This window comes from Equus asinus, chromosome 4, assembly GCF_041296235.1.
Source record: "Equus asinus isolate D_3611 breed Donkey chromosome 4, EquAss-T2T_v2, whole genome shotgun sequence".
In the NCBI taxonomy this organism is placed as follows: domain Eukaryota; kingdom Metazoa; phylum Chordata; class Mammalia; order Perissodactyla; family Equidae; genus Equus; species Equus asinus.
Window position 1 is genome coordinate 114,729,391 of NC_091793.1, and position 23,876 is coordinate 114,753,266.

General features: G+C 34.2%; 1 protein-coding gene across 4 annotated transcripts in view; it reads left to right on the plus strand.

The window, feature by feature from the left end:
- Nucleotides 1-23,876, plus strand: part of MTX2 (metaxin 2) — a 58,977-nt gene that overhangs the window by 34,436 nt on the left and 665 nt on the right. For 3 of the 4 annotated variants that reach the window (XM_014834085.3, XM_044768666.2, XM_070508150.1), the window contains exons 4-9: nucleotides 9,868-9,940; nucleotides 13,895-13,971; nucleotides 15,989-16,081; nucleotides 16,582-16,620; nucleotides 17,005-17,130; nucleotides 18,207-18,283. In XM_014834085.3, coding sequence (XP_014689571.1) covers nucleotides 9,868-9,940; nucleotides 13,895-13,971; nucleotides 15,989-16,081; nucleotides 16,582-16,620; nucleotides 17,005-17,130; nucleotides 18,207-18,283 — 485 coding nt within the window. Of the gene's footprint in view, nucleotides 1-4,014; nucleotides 4,156-9,867; nucleotides 9,941-13,894; nucleotides 13,972-15,988; nucleotides 16,082-16,581; nucleotides 16,621-17,004; nucleotides 17,131-18,206; nucleotides 18,284-23,876 lie in introns of those variants that run through there. The other variant, XM_070508151.1, reaches the window with a different exon arrangement.

The window sequence follows — 23,876 nt, forward strand, 5'->3', positions numbered from 1 at the left end:
AGTGTTTATTATTATGAATATCTGTAGCTTATTCATTAAGCAGATTATTGAGAATCTGTTGTATGCCAAGGATAACGTAGTGGACAAGATAGAACATGGTCAGTGTGTACTAATGGAGCTTATGTTATGGGGGGCAGGCCTTTTTTCATTTCATTTATCATTTTCATCAGTGTGTGTGACTTTGAAGAATTATTCATGAAGTAGACGTTTATGTCAATATGAAGATATCTTTATTCACTTGTTAGAAAAGATTTTATATGAGATATTGTACTGAAAACATAGGAACCGTATATTTAGTCTTTACATTGTTATTCTTTAAAAAAGTGCTTTTGATTATGGTCTCTTATTTATCCTTTTACTATCTGGAGATTTTTTATCACAGTGTACAATTTTATAAAGAAATATAAATTATAGTATATAATTATTATTTACCTTTTTCTCTTAAGGAGGTGTTAAAAGGTAATAAAATAAGTGAAGTCAGCTTTCTTTTGAAGTTACTAAGGTTAAATAGTCTTTCTTTGCAGATGAATAAATGAGTATTTATTATTACTACTAATTTTAATAACACCTTATATTTATTCAACTGCTATGTATCAGATGGTGTATAAAGTGTTTTACATACAGTACCTCAATTAATCTGCCTAATAAATAGGTTTCATTTTAGAAATGAGAAAGCTTATGAGATAAAGGAACTTTTCTCAAGCTAATGCAGTCCAGCCATCGAGATTCCACTTGGAGACGTCTCCTAGGAGGCTTCTGCTCTGTTAACTCCTTACTGTTCTAAACTGGCTCTTAAGAATGAGGTGGAGGATTCTCATTTTTTGAAAGACACTTCAGTTTTCCACTTAAATAACTTGTTTCTTAAATCTGTACTCTGTTAGGATCCATTAGGTTCTGCTAGGGCACTTTACCAGTGACAGTTAAGGAGTGGGAATGTGCTAATGGTTGCCCGTTATCCTGCAGGATAATCAGGTAAGGGAACAGAGTGGTACGGCTTATGATTCAGCAACATTCAGTCATATTACTCTAAATCATAGTGAGGACAGCATCTCAGTGAGCCAGCATCCTTCCAGTGCATGTAGTGACTAGGGCTGGCCTGTTGTTGGCTGGCTGTGTTTCCGTTCAACCAGAGTTGATTTTCACCTTTTCTGAACTGAGCATTTTTTTATTACTTTTTTTTTTAAGTATAGTGCAATTAAAACAAAGGATATATGATCTTTTAAGGTTTTTAATGTTGTAGATTCTATTCTCTTACTCCTGTCAGGAACCATCATATTTATTGTTTTCTGTAAAAGAAATGGATGACTTTTTGGCTTTAAATTTAATTTCACTGATCTCCCCCCCCCCCCCACATTTCTTTCTGGAATATTGTTAGTTTATTTCTCTGGGAATAATGACTTGAAGAAACTAGATACGCATAGTATTTGAGATATTTTGTTTTGTTTGATTTGCTTATTAATGTTATTCTGCTTTCCTACTTATATTAATTATAAGACTTGCATGCTTATTTTAAATCTCCTCAATATTAGGTCACAGTTGCTGAGATTTTAAATGACTCTTGCTGACAGTAGCTCCTTCCTGTGTTACTTCTCAGTAAATATTTCAGAAGATAGTACTGCTCTTATTAGATGACTTCTTAGCTTCTTAAAGCTTCTTACTTAACCAGGTAGTTAAATTGACTTTTCACTTTTTAAACTTGGTAATCTGTTAATGCAGGGGATAGAAACTACCAAAGATAAAAACTGTCCTTGATTGTGTTTTTATTCTGTATAATATCTGTAGCTTTACCCTTTTCTTCACGCCTTGATATTACTTACCTGCAGGAAAGTGTTGACAAAGATTATATTGATTTGTAGGTACTTCTGTCACCTGTGTCCACAAGAGATGGCATGGCCTTCATGCTTGGGCTTCTCAAGGTTTCAATAGAACCTCCTTATCTGATTTCAAAGCATATAGTTGTACCTTAGCAACTCTAGGCCTTTGAAAAGAGCAGAGTTGTCTGCTTTTCATTTCCTGTCAGAAGTCTAAGAGAGAAGTGATAATTAGAGAAGATCATCTAAAGACTCCTGAGTCCCCTCCTCCCACCAAAATGTGATCATTCCACAGTTTTTCCTATTTTGATAAATGACAATTCCATCTTTCTAGTTGTTTATGTCAGAAACTTTGTCATCTGTGGAGTCCTCTCTTTTTCTTATATCCACATCCAGTTATCAGCAAATCCTTTTGGTCCTACCTTAAAAATATAGCCAGAATCTGACTTCTTACCACCTCCAGCACTCCCACTGGTCCAAGATTTTATCATTTCTTGCCTGAATTATTGTAAAAATCCTCCTAACTAGTTCTCCTGCTTCCACCCTTCTGCTCTTTACCATCTAATCTCTATATGTAATCCTTTATAATAAAAAATCCTGTTTGTAATCCTTTAAAATGTCAGTCAGATTCCAGTAATCCGCAGCTCAAGACCTCCTAATGACTGTTCATCTCACTTAAAGGAAAAGCCCAAATCCTTAGAATTATCTGTAAGTCCTACATGATCTCTTGGTTGTTTCTCTGATCTCATCTCTTACCAGTCACTTCCTTACTTCCCCATCATCACACTAGTCTTGTTGCTGTTCCTCAACACCCCGGTTGAAACGCAAGTCTGCTTCATGCCTTTGAACTTGGACTGCCCTTCTCTTAGATATTTCCATGGCTTGCTCCCGAACTTTCTTCAGGTTAATGCTCAGATGTTACCTTATTGATGAGCGCTTATCTGACCACTCTACATACAATAGCAATACCTTCGTCCTGCTTTGTATTTGTAAGTAGCTGGAATCACCATCATATTTTCTGGTTTATTTCCTTACCATCTGTCTCCGTTAGACTGTGAACTCCATGAAATCTGAGACTTTATGTTCACCTGCTCTATTCCCAGTGCCTAGAAAAGTCCCTGATATGTACTAGGTACTCAATAAGTATATATTGAGTGTGTGAATGAATGAATAAGTGGTTTCTTTTCATTCTTCTAGATATTCAAAATCATATCCTCCTATCAAGTTAGTTCATAGGAAGCTATGCATTGAACCAAATAAATTAGCCTTTTGCAGGCCTTATAGAGCTATGTTTTAATGTTTTGCTTTAGGCCTTTAGAAGAGAAATCACATAGAAAGCAATTCTGCGTTTGTTGTGTATTGTCTCGTGTCATTCAGTAGCTCTTATAGAAGATTCCAGAGGAGAAACGTCTTTTGGAATTTAGCATGAGAACTTCAGTTGAGGAGCAGCCCCATTCTTTTTTGAAGGCTACAGATATTCCATTGATAGATTTACCAGTTTATTGAGCCACTCTTTTACTGATGGATATTAGGCTATTATAATTATTTTGCTACTATAAATAGGGCTTAGTGTGAATATCCTTACATATATCTTATATAATTTTATGCACACATGTCCATATGATGTATTTCTAGCAATGCTATTGCTGGGTCAAAGGATATGTACATTTGGAATTTTGGGAGATGTTGCCAAAGTGCCCTTCCAAGAGATTGCATTGATTTATACCTAATCATTGGTAGAGTAGAAATTTTGTGTTCTGAATTTTGACTAAGCAGCCTTTTTTCCTATGTTTTTATTATCAGAAGTTTCTGTTGCTTCATTAAGAAACCCCGTGGCCAGTGGTTGAGTTCGTGAGCTCTGCTTCAGCGGCCAGGGTTTCACCAGTTTGAGTCCTGGGTGTGGACATGGCACCGCTCATCAAGCCCTGCTGAGGCGGCATCCCACATGCCACAAATAGAAGGACCCACAACTAAAAATACCCAGCTATGTACCGGGGGACTTTGGGAGAAAAAGGAAAAAATAAAATCTTAAAAAAAAAAAATTCACTGGAACTAGAAGATTTACTGAGCTTTAGATTTCTGTACCCTTTATTTTGTGATTTGATGCATTGTTCAAATTTTCATATGTTTGTTCATTCATTCATTGAGCTGATAACCATTATCTGCTAGTTATGTACCAGTCACATGACTTGGAATTATACAGTAAAAGCTGGTTTTAAAGACAGAGGAAACCATGAGAAGCAAGAGGAATCAGAAGCCTTGCCACCATGATGCTGAAGGATTGCTGTAGTAGGATCCCTGTCTGAAGCATTCCTGATACTCTGTTACCTGCAGCATTTGAAAGGTTTTCTCCAACATTTAAAAGCCTCTAGTTTTATAATCTAATCAAACAGTGGCATTGTTGTCTACAATAACAACTTCTGAATCTAGTATTGAAGATATTTGTAAGGGTTGAATTGATTGGTAACAGATTGTCCTTGTTTCTTTAGACTCCTGGCCTTACTTTCAATTACGTGTAAATGAAATATATTTTATTTCTCAAAACCAATTTTTACAAAAACTCTGAGCTGTAGTTCCCTGAAGATATGATTCAGAAGTAATTCGTGAAGAAATAGAATTTAGAATCTTCATGGAGTATCACAGGTGTCACTCCTAGGACTGTTTCTAGAATTTCTCTGATTTAAAAGTTCTCAATGAATGTGATTTCTAAAGAATTTAGTCAAGAAAAGTGGATAATCCTTTTATATTTACTTTTTCCTTTCTCATAATAGCAATTGGTGACATACTATATATGCTTTTTAGCTTGGAGTTAGGAACTTTAGAGTCAAATATGCTACTCCTGTTAATGGACATTTGAGTTGTTCCCAATGTTTGGTTATTATGGATCAAGCTGCCATGAACATTCTTGTTTGTACCTGTATGTTAGTGACCATATGCCTCTTTTCTTTTTGGCATATTTCTGGGAGTGGAATTGTTGGCTAATAGGGTAGGCATATGCTCAGCACTAGATATTACCATTTTCAAAGTGTCTGGATCAATTTACACTCCCACCAGCAATATGTGAGAGACTTGTCACAAAAAGAAAACTAGTCTACTGTCCTGTCCTTCCCCCACCCCAATCCTGATACTCAGAGACAGCCACTTTGAGTCCCTTTAACTGTATTATTTTCCTACGTATTTACCTTCATATTTTTAAGTAAGATGCTTGTGTTGCTCTTTTTTAAAAATTTTAGATGTATCTATGGAATATATTGATGTATTGACTAGATCTATTGAATACACTATGAAATTTCACCTGTTCCAGCTCTCCTCCCTCTTGCGTTCCCCATCTTCCCAATAGTTCTCTCATTTTTTTGTTTAAATTAATAATCAGTGTTTAGATTATAATTAGAATGTAAATATTACTCTCAGCTAAGTGGCTCAGTGTTCTATGAACATATTCTTTCTATATGATTTTTTTCCCCTCAGGTAAGTAATTGTTTTATTGGATTCATTTGGGTAGTTTTCTCCCCTAAACTCTTTGACCAAATTGTACAACTCCCCCTCACAGTGGTTGAACATTCCAGGTCCTTTTTTTTCTTTTCTTGAGGAAATACTACCTTTGAAACTCCGTTCCTTTGACTTTCATTGGAGCAGTTTCTTTCTTGGCTGGCTTCAGAGCTGTTTTCTTAGGACTGCCTGCTGTTCATGATCATCCAAGGAATTCTTTTTGCTTTTCATCTTTGTTGGACCCCGTACTTTCTGAGTCCCATGTTCTTTTTGTCTTAGTGTATTATTTTTTAATTTTGTGCAGCGTATTCTTCATTAGCTTCCTGAGAAAGGGTACACAGGAGATCAAATTTGAAAGACCTTGCTTGTGTGATGCTGTTTTTATTCTGTCTTCACACTTGAGTGATGCCTTGGCCATGTGTAGAATTTTAGGTTGGCAAGATTTTTCCTTAGAATTTTAAAAGCCCTTGAAAGGGCCTGTGTTATTGTCTAGCTTTTGGTGTTGCTGTGGAGACATTCAGTATCATGTCTTTGCTCAGTTCTTTGTATGAGTTAATGCTTTTCATTTTTCTTTCTTCCTTTTCTTTCTCTTTCTTTTTCCCTCTCCCCCTCCCTTTCCTATATGTCTAGAGTAGATTACTTAGCCTCTCTGTACCTCTGTTTTCTCATCTTAAAATAGGGTTATTTGTTGTATCTCCCTCATAGGGTAAAGTCCTTATGTGAGTACCTGGTGTACAGTAAGTGTTTAATAAATATTAGCCATTATAATGTTCTTTGAAGTTGTCTTCTGCTCTCTGTGTTTTCTGTTTCTTCTCGGTTCCTTTTTGGTGGTTTGTTTTGGCTCTATGTTTTATGTTTGAGGCTTTCCTCAAATGTCTTCTGCTCTCTGCTAATAATTTGTATGTAAGAGTGAGGCACTAAAAAGCTGATGGGGAGATGAGGGGCTTTTTAACATGTGGGCTTCACTGTGGACTGATTGCATAGTGAGCTGCCATTTTTGTTGACCACTATCCTACTCCCCTCCTCCAGTAAAACCGTCAGTATTTGGAGGTCTTTTCTACAGAGAGATATCATGGAAGGACTTAATTTTGACTGCCAAGGTTTGGAAGCTGAGAGGGAGAGGGGTGCTGTGGGTCTTTTTAGTCAGTGTGTATAGCTTCTCTTCCTTTCCTCAGTGTGAAACCCGGCCCCCCCCGCCCCCAAAACTCTGTTGTATTTGGGTCTTGAGTCAGGAGTCTCTCTGTCAGGGTTTCTCCAGAGAGTGAACCTCGTTTTCTGCTAGTTAGGGGTGGGCTAGTTGTCTGATGCTTATGCAGACTTTCATCCAGTCCTCCTGTTTTTGGTCCTTTACCTGACCTCTGCCTTCTGTGATGCTTGGTGCCTCTAGTTTTGGAATCTTCCTAGTTTCTGTGATGCAACTGTATTGATTTTCTCCTCTACGTGCTCTCAGGTTTCAGTTTCCTCTGCCTTGCTAAGTCTGCTTTCCATCTTACAAAAGTGAGTTGACATCTCTGGTCTGCTTTGGTCTCCTCTCCCATTTTGTATCTTTCTGGGTTTATAAGTTTCCTGATTCTTCTCTGTTATTTCGTAGATTTTTTGAGAGGTTGCAGAGATAAATGTGTAAGTTCAATCCTTCATGTTTAGCCAGTTATTGATGATCTGGTAATACTTTTTTCCCTCAAGTTTTTTATTAGGAAATAAAAAATATACTGACATCATACCCCTTTAATGAATTTTTTTGACATTAAGAATTTGATTAATTTATTCAATATGTTGTCTACAGCAACATCTTAAATTTCATGGTTTTAAAAGTCAGGTACTGGGTATAACGTTCTGTGTGCATATGTGTGTGTGTGTTTAAACATTCCCTACCATGTTATGTGCTTAGGTGGTCAGTACATTTATATTCAAAGAATGAATATATTTATTGGCTGTAGTTTTAATTTATTCATTCTTTAGTTCTTAGTTTTCACTAACCGTTGAGCAATTGGAGTTGCTCAGCAAGTGAGTAAACCCTATATTAGTTCTTTCTGAAATTGAAAATATTACAGTGCTTAATGTATCACTGTCATCAAAAGTTGATTGATCACTTTCAGGGTTGTAGACACTGTACTATTATGCAGATTGTTTTTATAATATTTAGCCTAATCACTTTCAGGTGATGTCAGCCTCTCTTGCTAAGATGTCTTTTATGCACTGATTACCACTGTTATAGACCCACGCTGTCCAATAGAACTTTCTGAGATGATGTAAATGTTCTGTTTACATCAGCTACTTGTGGCTGTTGAGCACTTAAAATGTGGCTAGTGTGACTGGGGAACTGAATTTAAAATTTTATTCAACTTTAATTAATTTAAATTTAAGTTAAGTAGCCACAGATGAGTAGTGGCTACTATATTGGACAGCACAGTTATAAATCGTTATTCTGATAGGATGTGCCAAGTTTTTGATTCGAGTTAATTTATGTTGTCAACCACTTGAATTAGTTTGGAATAAAGTATCCAACTGAAGAATAGGACTTGGGCAAGTTATCCTAAATTTCATCATTATAATTAAAATTATATATTTTTTGGATTTACACAAGAATTAAAACATGCGGATAGCTAAGTCAGAATTGAAAATAAAATGTGTTTTAGGTTGGTTTATCAAGCATGTTTTATTTGGAGTGTTTAGGGTGCTTGATAACAGACTGAAAATGAAAATGAGAGGTGAAAGTATTGTTTTGGAACCTCTCAGAGATTTTCCTCCATCCTACAAGAAGGGAGAACTGCTGTTTAAATCAAAGCCTGGTTTGGCTTTAGAGTTTTTATGTTCTTGAAGAAGATTGTCATGGGAGTGTTTTGTTTTGCATTTTTAATGTTTCCATGAAAGTATTGTGTTTGTGACATCAGTATTCTTTGTGAACTACAGATTAATTCAGGAAATTTCTTTTGAATCAGGGATGAAAAGTACTTATAGTAAATGCTGTAAAATCTTTGGCTAACCAAAGTTATGTCATCAGTTGAGGCCTGTGGTAAGTTGAGTATTGTTAAATTGGTCAAAATTGTCAGTTACTTTTAGTAAAGAAGTGAAAAATTCACGGGACAGGAAGCATGGCTTTGATTGCAGAACATTACAATTTTGCTTATATCTTTTCTAGTGAAATACAGCTTTTTGGAATATTCGTTAGTACAGTAACCACTCTACATGTAGTTAAGCAAAATGTACAGTGTTTACTATTTTATGTAGTATTATGATTGTTAACTGACAACAATATTATTCAGACCTTTGAGAAGTTAAGCAGTTCTTTCAAATCCTTTTTGTTCTTCTGAAGACCTCAATTCCCTCTTAGTCCCTCATTCTCAGCAGATGATTTCTTGACCCCTTTCACAGAATGTGAGTGCTTCTTCATTTTCTTGTCCTTTTCAAGTTTATCACCTTGTAGTCATCATCACTGATTCTGACCGCTCTTGTATTATAGTGGAGAAAGTGTCCTGTTTCCTGACAAAAAGAGAACCCTCTGCCTGTGCTCTTCTCCCATCCCTTTTTATCTTCTCATGGATCTTGGATGTCAGTTATTCTGCCAGTTTTCTTGTCTTGTCATGTTAGCCTATTTCCACTGCTTTTTTTTCTATTTATGTTTTTACGAGCTCAACTTTTCTCCATCATTGGAGATACTACATAGGTATCTATGTAGTAGAAGGGAGTTTATTTTTCTAACCCCTTCTTTCTTCTTCTCGTTCAGTCTTCTTGAAAGAGCTGTTTATATTTATTCTCTCTAATTCTTCCCTTCCTAGCAAACTGTGTTTAACAAGCCTTCCGCGTGATGTTGCTACATGCTGAGGTTGGAGAACTGCTACCCCAGTCTATACTGATGGGCCAGTCAGAAAGCTCGCTGTTGTCGCTGTGATTGGGAGTACAGCTTAGAGTATTTAGAGGACTGTTAGCGTGCACTTCATAGACACACAGGAGTCAGCTTGTGGTTGGGTCAGGTGGTGTTTAAACGTAGAAACAGTAATTGTCGGTGAATTAGTTAGGATTAGGTTTGACTGTGAGTGACAGAAAACCCGAAATAGCAGTGGCTTAAAAAGGTAGAAGTTTGTTTCTTTTTCTTATAAACACAGGTAATCGAGGTTTGGTGACTACATAATTATCAAAGACCTAGGCTCCGTTACTCTTGTTGCTCTACCATCTCTAACACTCTAAGAGAGATGATGATCCTGTAAAGAGTAGTGGAATTAAGCAATAGCTTATAAAATGTGGACTTTAGTCACTGGTAAAGAAAATGAAAGCAATGTACATAAACTAATATGGTAAAATAAATGTGGATAGTTTACATTTCCTTCCTTAAATGTGTATAAATGCTTTAAGTTTCATACATTTACTGGCGTCTGAGTCATACTGATTTTTTAGTAGTGAAATGACATTTTACTTTTGTTTGCAATACAAATCTTTCACTTTAAATTGATTGATTCTTTTCCAATAAATTGTTACTATATGAGCTCTTAAGTTTAGAAAAGAAACAAAAAGTTGTGTTCAACTAGGCATATACTTTCACTAGGCTTATTATACTTCTCTTGATTTACAGGCCTTTTTGCAAATGTGTAATCTGCCTATCAAAGTGGTTTGTAGGGCAAATGCAGAATATATGTCTCCATCTGGTAAGTGTTTTTTTTTTTTTCCCTTCTCTGTTAATATTCTGCATTGATAAAATTGCAGTGATAGTCCAGTTTGTACTTAGATTTTTAAAATGCATTTTTAAAAAATTTACCCTTTGAGGAATTTTCCCATGGCTTTATAAAGTAACAGTTGCAAACTTGACAGTCGTGGCTTGGGCATGTCTGCTCATTTCAACTTGGTAGTCAGAGATGGTTACTGGAAAGTTATGGAAATTGTTTTAAATAGTAAATATTAAGAAAATATATAATCTCAGACTTCCCCAGTCTTATTTACAAGCAACTGTTTCCTCTTTAGAAAACAAATTTTAGTGTTAATGGATCCATTCATTATTAAACACACTTCTCTAAATTATATTCTCCCATTATACAGATGGAAGAAGAGAGATTGTGGAATAATTAAATTAACTTGTCATAGGCCTTAAAGTCATCTCTCGATGTTTTTGGTTTCTAATTCTTTCTTTTTTATTTTAATAGGTTTTAAGACACTTTTTATTAAGATTTTAGCCTTCTGCTATTTTTATAATCGTATTACCTTTTCTGTGTGTCTTGTATTAGTAGATTAAAGTATAGTTTTAAACAAATATGATTCAGGTAATTTTTTTTTCTGAGGAAGAGTCACCCTGAGCTAACATCTGTTGCTGGTCTTCCTCTTTTTTTTGCTTGAGGAAGATTAGTCCTGAGCTAACATCTGTGCCAGTCTTCCTCTTTTTATATGTGGGTCACCACCACAGCATGGCTGATGAGTGGTGTAGGTCCTTGCCCAGGATCTGAACCTATGAACCCAGGCTCTGAGCAGAGCTTGCCAAACTTAACCACTATGCCACAGGGCCAGCCCCTAGATAATTTTTAATATAAAAATATAGTACTACAAAGCTGATAAATAAATGTTAAATAGAATTGGTATGGATTATAACTGTGGTTTTGTTGAAGCAATAGTAACACATAGAATAACTCCTTTATCAATGAATAAATCCATTGACTTTCACTGATTAGCATAAGTGTGTTACATTCCTTTTTAGGGAGACATTCATCTCTCTTCATTGTAATGATAACTTAGGAATGATTTGTGTTAAATATTTTTTCATCTTAAGTTCTTAAGGGTGATAATCATCAAATCTGTGAAGACACTCTCTTCGTACACACTGAAAGGTCTATATGAATGTATCTACATTTATAAGTTTATGAATATACATTTAAAAACATTTCCATAAGGGAATTTCTAGACTTATAAACATAGACATATCTTAGATTCTTAAAGGCACTTAATTGACTCATTTTGTGTTAATTTTATGCTTAGGTTTTATAAACTTTACTGAATTCTGGTGAAATGAATTATATTGGATTCTGTCCATCTTCTTCCTCTATCTAGTCATATAAAAAGAGTGTGGATATACATATAAAAGGGTTGGTAGTCTAATACTAAAGTTAATATCTTTGGCAAATGAGAGGAAGCCATATAGTTGATCCACTCATTTCCTAAAATGACTGTATTATACTTAGTATCACCTAGGTAGATACATATCTCCTTTTTATAAGCTCTGTGAAAGACAAACAGATAAATATTATAGAGACTACAATACATACATACATTCATAGGAGGAGTCTCCTATAGGTAGATGAAAATGGCATTTTCTGTTAAGATATTTAAATTACATCATATCTCTAGTTATTATTCTCTTTCATCATATGATTTGGGGTAATCAGGGCAGTGTGTTTTATTTTATTTGCCTGATGAACTTGTTGTGGTAGAGTTGTTTTTTGTTCTTGTTTTTTTTTTTGAGGAAGATTAGCCCTGAGCTAACTGCTGCCAGTCCTCCTCTTTTTGCTGAGGAAGCCTGGCCCTGAGCTAACATCCATGCCCATCTTCCTCTACTTTATATGTGGGACACCTACCACATCATGGTGTGCCAAGCGGTGCCATGTCCGCACCCGGGATCCGAACCCGTGAACCCCAGGCCACCGAGAAGCGGAGCATGTGAACTTAACTGCTGTGCCACCGGGCCGGGCCCTGTGGTAGATTTTCTCAAAGCAGAGAGCATCATGGAATAGTTAGAAGACTGCTTGGGTAACTAAGAGTTAGGAAATTTTTACTCTAATCCTTCTGTAACTTTGTCACATATTAACATTTCTGTGGGAAATTTTACTTCTCTTCTTTGAGCCCCTGTGACTTCATCTGTAATATTTGAAGTAGTTGCATTAGATGGCATGCAAGGTCCTTTCTATTTCTAATATCTTCTGAAACTACAAACTTACTTGGCAATATCTTCTTGCTTTCTTTAGAAATAAAAGTTTTAAAAGTGATTATTCTGCCTAAAATGAGAAACAGGGCCCTCAGTTTTTTTGTTTGACCTTTGACTGGTGCTGGAAAATACCTGTGTCACTGTGCTCCTCCCTGGTACCTGCAATAATAAGGATATATAACATTGGCTCCTCCTTTAAGCCAGGCTAGTCACAGAAAACATTATTCACTTCTAATTTCTTGCCTTGATTTTTATGTATCTCTTTATATTTATAGAGATATGGATACTCACTTGACTACCCACACTGCTTCCCTGTTTCAGAATCTACAGTATTTTTAAGAAAAGAAATAAAATGCAAACTCTTTCTTCCACGAACTCCAAATTGGATATTGAAAATGAGAAATATACTTTGCTCTCCAAAGTCACACCCTAAAAATCCCCTTTAGTCTAGACATTCATTCACAAATAGTTGTCATTCTCAGATCGTTTTATCTCAGAGGACCTGCACTATTTCTAGCAGCATAGTAGTTAGAAGGATTTTATCCCAAGTTAAAACAATATGACCTAGTGCTTATCCAGATAGGAAATTCTTTTCTTTTTACAAGATTGTTATAAAGCAGCGGAAGAAAGGAATGCAGAATTCAGTGGTTTTATATTGGTTACACGGAAATGTCTTCTAAATACGTCTATTGATTGTTGTCTTCCAAAAAGCCTACCTTTCCTTTGTCATGTGTGTTATCCCGTGGATGCAGATGAGGCTTTTGGTGGTGTTCTGCAACTCATCCATTACCCTCAGGCTTGACTGAGCCGGAGAGGAGGAAATCTATTGAAAAGGACCCTGAGGAAGCCTGCTGTTAGTGTGAACTCTGTTTGAACTAGGTCTGACAGCAGGTTTCACCCTGTAGCTTTTGGGGTAAACTTTATTGCTATTTGGAGACTGTTCTGTTCTCATCATTTCTGAGAATTTCATCAACTATTAGTATTTATAAAAATGAAATAATTACCTTTTTAATGTGACATTCATTTAGAGAAGCCAGTTTTTATAAGCATAGTACTTTTGCTTCTCTTTTCCCATGTGTGTTAATGAATATACTGTGTATTATAATTCATAAAGTAGCATACCTTCAAAGATTGTTAATTCTCTTAATTCCTGATATTTTTGAGTCACAGACATTTATTAGTGCACCATTATGTGCTTAAAATATTGACCTTAATGGGTATCTGAGATGTAAAAGTAGAAGATGTAAAAAGAAATCTTAAATGTAGTTTAAAATATGGATTGAGTCATTGTACTCTGAAGAGAAAACCCAGTTAACTGTCTTTGAAATTTATTGGTGGTCATGAAACAATGTCCAGGCGTGGCTCATGTGATTTGAATAATTAGCATTTACTGCTGTACTAATTACTGATTTGTTAGTGTTAGCTCTGAAAAGGGAATATTGTGATCTGTTATTATATACAAATGAGAACTCTAGAAATGAATCTCCTTATTCTTTTTTCTTTTGTTTTAAAATTAGTTGGCATTCAGTGTTTAAAAATTTGTAGAATTTAGCATACACATTTAACTATAATTTTCAAAAGTTATAGTTTTATGAAATCTGCGTATTAATAAAACTTATCCCAGTTTTGTGTTAATTTCTTATTAGCACAAACTTTAATTTACTGAAAGTGTTTTCATGTTTTCTTTTCTCAACAGGTAAAGTACCTTTTATTCATGTAGGAAATCAAGTAGTATCAGAACTTGGTCCAATAGTCCAATTCGTTAAAGCCAAGGTAATAAAAAAGATATTAAATGCATTTGATCACAGTTACTCTTAAAGTCATTCATCATTCTTTAGTATCTTACATTTACATTGATTTTAACCTCGTCTTATAAAATACCAATATAGACTACTGGAGAAATCTGTCTAAAGTGTGAGTTTTTTTTTTTCATAATGTAAATCAACGGCAGAAGAGGTAATTTGATCTTTACAAAATGGTAGATAATTTTCTAACTTATGCTTATGAGAATTTTGGTCATAAATGAAAACTGTAGGTTATTATGAAATGTCAGGTTAATCTTTGAGAAGGGAGATACAGGATATGTTTAGAAGTTAAATGTACTAATTTATTTTAATTATTGAGTTTAGATTTTAATAGTTAACAAAGGACAACCCCTATTAACATTTTGGGGAACATCCTTCCAGACTTTTCTCTTTGCATATATAGAAAAATATAAATCATACTGTTATGTATTATTTTGCAACCTGCCTTGTAAAATCATCAATAGATTTGGGAATTCTTCCGTGTTAACGTCTCTAGATACATAGATATACATTATCCTTTTAAATTGTTACACATTCATGCATTGCTTAAATACGGGGATATATTCTGAGAAACATGTTGTTAGGCGATTTTCTTGTTGTTCGAACATCGTAGAGTATACTGAAGGGGAACAAAATTTGCCACCCCAAAATGTGTCTCTTCAACATGAGGATTAATTTAGGCTGATTATTTTTAAGAAATGATAGACTCAGAAAGTTTTTCGTGTTACCTCCCCTTAACTGCCTAAAAGAATTCAGATAACAAAACCTGTTTCAGGAAGCGAGCTATCGCCTTAGCATAACATGAACTAGGTGGTAGAAGCTCAAAAAGCCTGCTTGTTGGACTCCCCTCTGTATTCTTCTGTTTCTCTGTGGCCAAACACTTGTTTTCCTAATGTTTGTTCCTTTTCACCTACCTGTGAATTCCCTTCTTTTCTTTTGATGTCTCTAACTCTCCATACCCCCAGCATCTTCGTTTGTCTTTAGCTTAGGATGGTATTTAAGGTGAGGGCTTCTGCCATTTTGGCAGTTACTCGGTTTTCCTGGGTTTCTCCCATGTATGCGTATTTTTAAACTTTTGTGTGTTTTTCTCCTGTTTATCTATCTCACATCAGTTTAATTCTTAGCCCAGCCGGGCGAACCTAGAAGGGTAGAGGAAAATTTCTTTCTCCCCCACAGTACTTACACAAACCTGGATGGTATAGCCTACTATACACCTAGGCTATATGGTACTAACCTTATGGGACTACTGTTGCATATGTGGTCCATTGTTGACCAAAACGTCATTAGGCAGTGCATGACTGTACAGTATTCTAGTATATGGATGTATTATAATTTATTCACTTATTTATTTATTGCCCTTTTTTTGCTGTTATTGAGTGCTAAGATAAATACTCTTGTGTATACACCTTTGTACACTTGTCAGCTTATCTCCTTAGGATAAATTCCTATGAATGATATTGCAGCATTATAGGGTACACATTTTTTAAATTTTACAATAGATTGCCAGATTGAATTAACGGTTATACTGTTTTATGCATTGACTCATTACTATTGTGTATTAGAGTTAAAAATTAGTGTCTATTTCCCTATACCTTTACTGACATATTTTTCACATTTGACTACTTTATAAGCAACACTTGTCAATCTTTTGGCATTTATTTTATTACTAATAAGGTTAGTCTCTTAAAAATACAAGGTTTACTGACCATTCTTGTTTTCTTCTTTTGTGAAATAATTGATAATTTTGTCCATTGAAAGATAGGTTTTTATAATGACAAGTAAATAGTACTGATTAATATTTTATAGTAATAGCGGAATATTAGTATTTTTCATATAAAATAATTTTGTCTTAGGAGGTTTTAGAAATTAATCCATTGGACATTTGCAGTAAAAGCATTGATGTTATATTACTTGGTAGTAAGATAACTGAAAGTTTTTGTATTTTTAATATGATGCTCTTTTAAATTTTTTTAAATTCCCTTTAGGGTCATTCTCTTAGTGATGGGCTGGATGAAGTCCAAAAAGCAGAAATGAAAGCCTACATGGAATTAGTCAACAATATGCTGTTGACTGCAGAGGTACAATAGAAGATAGTAGGCCTTGAAAATAAGCTTTTTTTCTCATAAAATATAATCTTTCTCATGGACTATTTTAAAGTTACTGAGAAATAGGAAAATAGTCAAGTTAATTCTCAGGCCAAATAAACTAGATATTTGGTCATTATCTTTGAACGAGTTGCCTGACATTTTCAGTTCTAGTTTTTCTGTTTGTAAAAAGAGTGATTCTTGCCCACTCATTATTTTGCTTTGGCCTTGTGAAGTTTACTTAAATAAAATAATATCTGTAAAATATGTTAATGGTATTTAGAGATATACTGTATGAATAAGAAATATTTTTATAAAGTACTGCCATTAAACGTAATAATTCTGTATAGCAACATTAGCCAAGGAAAAAAACCCTCACATATGTGACTTTTATAAAATTGCTTATAAAAAATGACCATGGCAAGAAATAACTTTCTTTATCCATTTTTCTCTTTGGTATTCTAAAGTTTTAGTGATTGTTCTTTTGTTCCTAGTTGTATCTTCAGTGGTGTGACGAAGCTACAGTAGGGGAGGTGAGTGGTTCTGCAGCATTTATCTTAATTAAAATTTAATGAGAAAACACTTTTGCTCAGAATCGTAAGTCCCTGCTCATAAATGAAACATTGTGGTTTATACCATTAGTGATATAGTTTTTCACTTACTTTAATTTTGCTTGCACATACATTTTAGGGAAGCTATGTGTCATTATTTGATATAACTGGTTGCAAAGTACATAAAAGTTTATATATTTTTAAAGGGAATGGTTTAAAATTTTAATTTTTTAGATTGTAAGCTATGTATTTTTTTCAGATTCCTCTATTTGTGTTCTGAAAATATATTTCTCTTAGAATTCTATTTGTTAAAACAGGCTTTGTTTTTAGAAAGAATCACATTTTTAACAAAGTCTTTTTCTTTAGATCACTCATGCTAGGTATGGATCTCCTTACCCTTGGCCTCTGAATCATATTTTGGCCTATCAGAAGCAGTGGGAAGTCAGGCGTAAGATGAAAGCTATTGGATGGGGTAAGAAGACTCTGGACCAGGTCAGTTCAGACTGAAGTTGACAAAACCCTCAACTTTAATGCATTAAGAAATTCATTGTTTGTATTCAAAGTCTTATAAATCCCAACGTAATAAAAAATTAACAAAACGTTTGCTCTTATTTTCTCTGGCATGAAGTAGTTTTATTTGTTTTATAAAAATCACAGATGCTTATTGTAAAGCAAATGATATAATACCGAAAAATTCAAAGGAAATAAAATTGCCTGAAATCCTACCACCTAGAAATCGCCACTGTTAGCTATTTGGAGAACATTCTCCTGGATGTCTCTTAATAACGTTTTCCTTAAAATGGGATCATATTATACCTACCATTCTATAACCTGATTTTTTTTCCATTCGACATTACATCGTGGGCATCTTTTAAGCCAATAAATATAGATGTGGCATCATGGCTTAAAAAAAACCCTGTTAAATACAGTGCTTAAAATATCTATTTTTCTTTGGTCTTAAATTTACTGAAGTAGCAAAATTAACAAAATATATATCTTGTCAAGGTCATGAGTTTGAGCATCAATCATTAAGCTAATTAATGTCTCTTTTCCAAGGCTACCCCTAGTCCTAGCTAGCCAGCTTACTGATGTGTGCCATTGGCCACAAGGAGGATTGGGTAATTGAAGAGGGATGGAGTAAATAAAACCCATCTTCACTAGTAGGAAAACAACTCAAATGCTTTTACTCATGGTAGGTCAGCAGTGTCATCTTTATGGAGTAGATTTTTTTAATATATATAAAGTCAGTCATTTGAACATATGGATTCAGGAAAACATTTTTGTAGGGAATGGAGTTTTCAGATAAAAACTTTCTTTATAGTAATCCTTATAAGTAACTTAAATGCACTCGTATTTAAAGGAAATTTGCTCTCATTTTCTTCCTATTTCTTATATAGAAAGTATTATTTATGTTCTATGTGTGGTCTGTAGTCTTATTTAAATATATTCCAAAAAGTTACCTAAATTTATATTTTTGTTGTAAAGTGTGATATAAATTAAGTTTTAGACACATTTTATTATTTTGCTAATTTAAATGTTTTTCTTTTGGGGTCTGCTGCCTATGTTAGGTCTTAGAAGATGTAGATCAGTGCTGTCAAGCTCTTTCTCAAAGACTGGGAACACAACCATATTTCTTCAATAAGCAGTAAGAAATTTTATTGTTTTTAATTTCTGTATTGTTAGGTTACACAGTTATTTTATCATAGAGGAATTGTTTTATCAAGAAATATTTATGAAAAAATTTAGTTATATTTGAATTCATTTTTCCTTCAAGTAAACACTTACTTAGCTCTTCTTGGGTGTCAGGCGCAACACTAGGCTCTGGGAGACAGATTTCTAAAATGTGGTCCTTGCCATCAAGAATTTCTCCTAAGGGGAGACGTGTAAATCAGTCACTTTGTATGATATGTAGAGGTTCTGCTAGAGGTAGTTCACGGTGCTGTGTATGGAACTACGACATCAACAAAATTCTAAACTTGCAAATTACTATTAAAATATGAAGTGTAAACATACTTGTCTATATAAGGTAATACCCTGGGGACTAGAGAAGTGAACGAAACTAAACAATAACAAATACTGTTGGATGGACAAGCACTATTATGAACTTATTTTTTCAAAGTTAATGAAATATTTGTAAAGCACAGAAATGAAGGCTATAGATTAAATATGTAAATTGAGTAAGTCATGTTTCATTAAGACAGATTTTTTTTTTTGTAATTTGGAAACGAATGTTTAGTGTAAGCAAAGAATGAGTTTTCCCTTTTTTTAAAAAAGTAATTTAATATATCAGAATCAGCTAGTCTGTGATCTGGTTTAAGATGAGCTTAAATTTAGCCTTTTAATCTCAATGATTTGCTTAGAAATTCTAACTTTTTCTTGACTTTTTAATAAAAATTTCTTGCTTTTAGATTAGTAATTTTTAAAAAGCTTTATTTACTATTATTTATTATATCTTCATAGGCAATCATCTTCTGTAGCCATATCTAACATCTTTTGGTAGAGATGCTAATATTTGTAACAAAAGTGACTATGATGATGGCTTGGAAATAGTAGTTATATTAATATGTACTATATGTAACTGATGTTAAAATAAAATTTGGGGTCTCTTGATCTCTGAAGCAGGAAGGTCATAGAATTCAAATCATGAAATGCTGGTAGCTAAGGCTTCTATAGCTGTGTTGCTGTTTCTGGTGATGTTTCCTCTGCAGGTTCTGTTTGTTTAGTCTGTAACACAAAAGAAATGTATCCAAATGTTAGTATATTATGTAGATCCTTTTCTTTCTGATACAGGAATTCTTACTAGTTGAAAAGCTCAGAAGGGGTATGTTTCATTGTTTGAAGTGCATCATTCTGTGTTAGGAGTTAGTTTTGTTATGCAGGCTGTCTTAATGGGAGGCCAGGAGAATAGATCTAACTTATTTTTCTCCTCCTTTAAACTCAGTCTCAAAGAGTTAGTAACCAGGTATCATTTGACATGTGATTTCAGTGGAAATATAAAAATATTTTTTTCTTCATAAGTGTCCAATTACATTTAAACTTATAATGAAAAATTCAAAATTTAGAACAGGTGCAAAACCAAAGGTTGCTACTGAGGAACTGTTTAATATTAAGATGTAGGTTTTTGAAATAATTTTACCTTATATGAGTCTCAGACAAATATTTTTCCCTAACAATTATTATTGATAAATAGATTTTTTTATTTTTAATTTTAATTTTACTCAGTTGTTTAATTAATATTAAAATGCAGGTAAACTACATTTAGGAAAAAGTAACTTATTTTCACTTTGTTGTGGCAAAGTTTTTCTCATTCCTTTATGTTGCAGGAGTCATTAGTTTGTGAGACACCATACCTTAGTGAAAAGAGCACTGGCTTAGGTCAAGATATATAGTATTAGATTCTGACACCCCAAATGCTATTCTTGGCTCTAACATATACCAAACTTTGGCAGGTGACATTATTTCTGTGTGTATCCTCCCTTTACCCTCTAAAGTTAGAATCAACTTTTCTCCTAACTTGTCTACTAAGGATGTTGAGAGGACTCATGAAAAGAAATCCAATAGCTTTACTTGATGAGAGAAAGTAAAAGAGTTGTTAAGGGAGAGCTTGCAGCAAGAACAGTAATTGAGAAAAAGAGGACAAAGAAGCTAAATGGTGGAAGGGAAAGAGGAGAATGAATTTGAAAAAAATAAGTAATAGTACAAGGTAGATACTAACATTAGTGGCCTTTTTTACCCTTCATAATATATACGGTTGGTAGCTTTTAAATATTTAAATTATATTTGAGAAATGCAACTAAAATAAAATCTGTACTACCTATGACATACATGCTATTTTGCTCATGTGATATCTGTTAAGACAGCTACACAAAGACTGCTAGGTCATTTTTTCCCTTTCACCTGGTGAGTGTGGACTTGCAATGAACAACTAAAACTTTTTTAAAGTGGTATTTTTATGTTACCTTTTTAATAAAGGGGAAGAAAGAGTAGAAAAATATATATGTGTACTTTTTCTAAATGTAATCATGATAGAAAGAGTTATACTATTCTAAAACTTTTATGAGCTCCTTGTAGGTCTGTGTGTTTTTCAAACAAAACCTGTTAGCTAGAAGAAGCTCAGTAATTAAAACTAGATCAAATTGAATGAGAAAGTGGAAAAGGAATTTGATTTGAAAAAGAAAAACTACTGCTATTAACCGTTAGGGTACATGGTAAAATTCGAAAATATACCTTCATGTACTGACGGGAGAGTATACTGAAGAAATGGTGCAAAAATTATGCTTGGGAATCTTAAGATGAAAAAATTTCGGGGAGGAATAGGATTATATTGAGGTTTATTCAATTAGGAAATCACCAGTTAGGAAAATTGAGGGGAAATTGCTCAAAAATATCCAAAGGCAAATTTAGAAGAGGTTGATGGCAAGAGGCTTAATGTACAAGCTTGAATGACAGTCCTAAAGATCAGTGATTGATGTATAAAGAAAGGATGTGTAGAGCCAGCCCTGATAGTCTCGTGGTTAAAGTTTGGCACTCTCACTCCTTTGGTGGCTCAGGTTTGTTTCCTGTTGCAGAACCACACCACTCATCTATCATTCTGTCAGTTGCCATGCTATGGCAGCAGCTCACGTAGAAGAACTAGAAGGATACTTAGAACTAAGATATATAACCATGTACTGGGGCTTTGGAGAGAAGGAAAAAAAGAGCAAGATCAGCAGCAGATATCAGCTCAGAGTGAATTCCTTCCCTACAGCAAAAAAAGAAAGAAAGGATGTGTAGATTACTTCTAGTAGTATAAAGATATGACAAGTTAATAGTGTAATGGGGAAAAAAATTAGGGAACACTCAGGCAAAATTAATGTTTTTGAAACTAGACTGACAATGAAAGGTGTCAGAGAGGAAGAAAGAAATATGGATTCATAAGAAAGCAAAAGAGATAAATGCATAAAAATTTTAAATGGAAAAGCTTAGGAAAACATTCATATTTTACAGTACTGTTTTTATTTTGATACTCAAATGAAAGAATAGTAGATATCTGGTGGATATTAGCAGAACCTATTGGGATAATCATTTATTTCACAGTATATGTAAATCAAACCATCATGATGTGCTTATCCAGTGGTGTAGGTCAATTCTTTCTCTCTAAAACTGGAAAAGAAAAAGAATAGTAGATAACCAACAGAAATGTGGAAAGAATGATAATGCAAGATAAGAAGGCAACAAATTTTTTAGGACTTTAAAAGTATATTTGTCACCGTAGACTATTTTTCTAATAAAAAGTCTATAAGGTAAATGCAATAATATATATCAAAGATGTTAAAGGTCTTAGGAGGAGAGTTGCTACTTATATTCAAATTACAATCCACAAACATTTAGTAAGCAGAAGGGTGGAAATGTTGTGTTTTCTCTGCATGTGGTATAGGAAAAGTAATTAAAACTGGAGTTATGTGAAGATCTTGGCTTGATTAAACAGTTCAGTAGAAATATTGAGTAAAGTATATTTTTTTGTCTGTCTCAGATTTGAGTTGCAAATATTTTTCTGAGTTTATTGCTTTTTTTTTGAAGTCAGGTTTATTGTAGTATAATTTGCATGTAGTAAAATTGACGATTTTATGTGTCTAGTTCTATGAGTTTTTACAATGGTGTATATTTGTGTAACCACTACCAAAAGTATACTTTTCAAAAAGAAAGAATTGTGGGAATTGGTAATTTATATATATCAGAGTCAATTAATATAAATAGTTGCTGAAATTTTTAAGGATTACAAAAAATATACATTAAAAGTTATGTGTTTGTGGGCTTCTTTTCTTTAAGATTGGCACCTGAGCTAACATCTGTTGCCAATCTTCTTCTTTCTTCTTCTTCTTTTCCCCAAAGTTCCCCCAGTACATAGTTGTATATTCTAGTTGTCGGTCCTTCTCGTAGTGCTATGTGGAGTGCTACCTCAGCATGGCATGATGAGCAGTGCCATGTCCGTGCCCGGGATCTGAGCTGGCAAAACCCTGGGTCGCCGAAGCAGAGTGCAAACTTAACCACTCGGCCATGGGGCCGGCCCTGTGTGTGTGTTTTGTTTGATTTAGTATATTGTATTCTACTTCCTGTTAGATATTCTAAAGTAACTTGCCACAAAGTTGCTATCTTTGTTACATCAGATCAATTTTTGTATGCTCATTACCCATATATTATTCAGCACCTTTTGAGTTATGTGGATGTGTATTTGCAGCAAATAACATTTTGACCACTTCAGGGGTACTTCTAGACCACTCTAGTTTGAACATACATTCCTACTTGAACTCATTCCGAGCCTTCATTTATTGATTAAAAAAATGCTCATCTACACTACTGGAAGTTGTATCAGGGAATATATTCACCTTTTTTAAGCTCGAGTACAAGAAGCGAAGGGTACTTAACTCTAAATAAGGATTAGGAGAATAAATCCTAAATTGATGAGATAAGATAGAGCTTTTAAGAAATATGTTTAGGAATATGGAAGAGTTGGTGTTCATATTACTTCTCACAAAGTGCCTCAGCTCTACATTTATCCACCTTCTACATCCTTGGTTCTTTTCAGGTGTCCATTTGTTAATTATTCTTCATCTGTAATGATAGGATCACGGTGCTATCAAGTCCAAGGACACTGTGATTTTTTTTTTAACTATCCTGTTGGCTACCCTCTTAAACATGACCAGAGACTGCACAATTGACTTTGATTGATACTTCGTGAATGTGTCAAAAGATGGAAGGATTTGAAAGAATTTGATTAACTACTACTGAAAAATTAAATATCCTACACACCTTATTTTATTCATTCATTCAGGAAATATGGACTCAGTTCCTCAGATACTTTGCTAAGAACTAGGGATATAAAGATCTATGCAGTGTTGCCTTTAAAGAGCTTGGAGTATAATGGGGGAACTGGTTAAGTAAACATAGTGATAGTGTGGGATGAGAAGTGCAGCACCTTTTTATTGCTTCATTCGACACTTACTTATTGAGAGCCTACTTTCTGCTGAGTATTGTTCCAGGTTTTGGGGACATAACAGGAAACAAGTGGACAAGGTCTCGGTAGAGGGAGACAGACAATTAACAACAAATATTAGATAGTTTTGACTATCCCTTCGATGGAGACATGTATTATTTAGTGAATAAATTACTGAATATAGTCAATTACACCAATTGTTTTAACACATTTAAATGATACTGCTACTTCAAGAAGCAAGTCACACACCTAGCAAATCATAGTT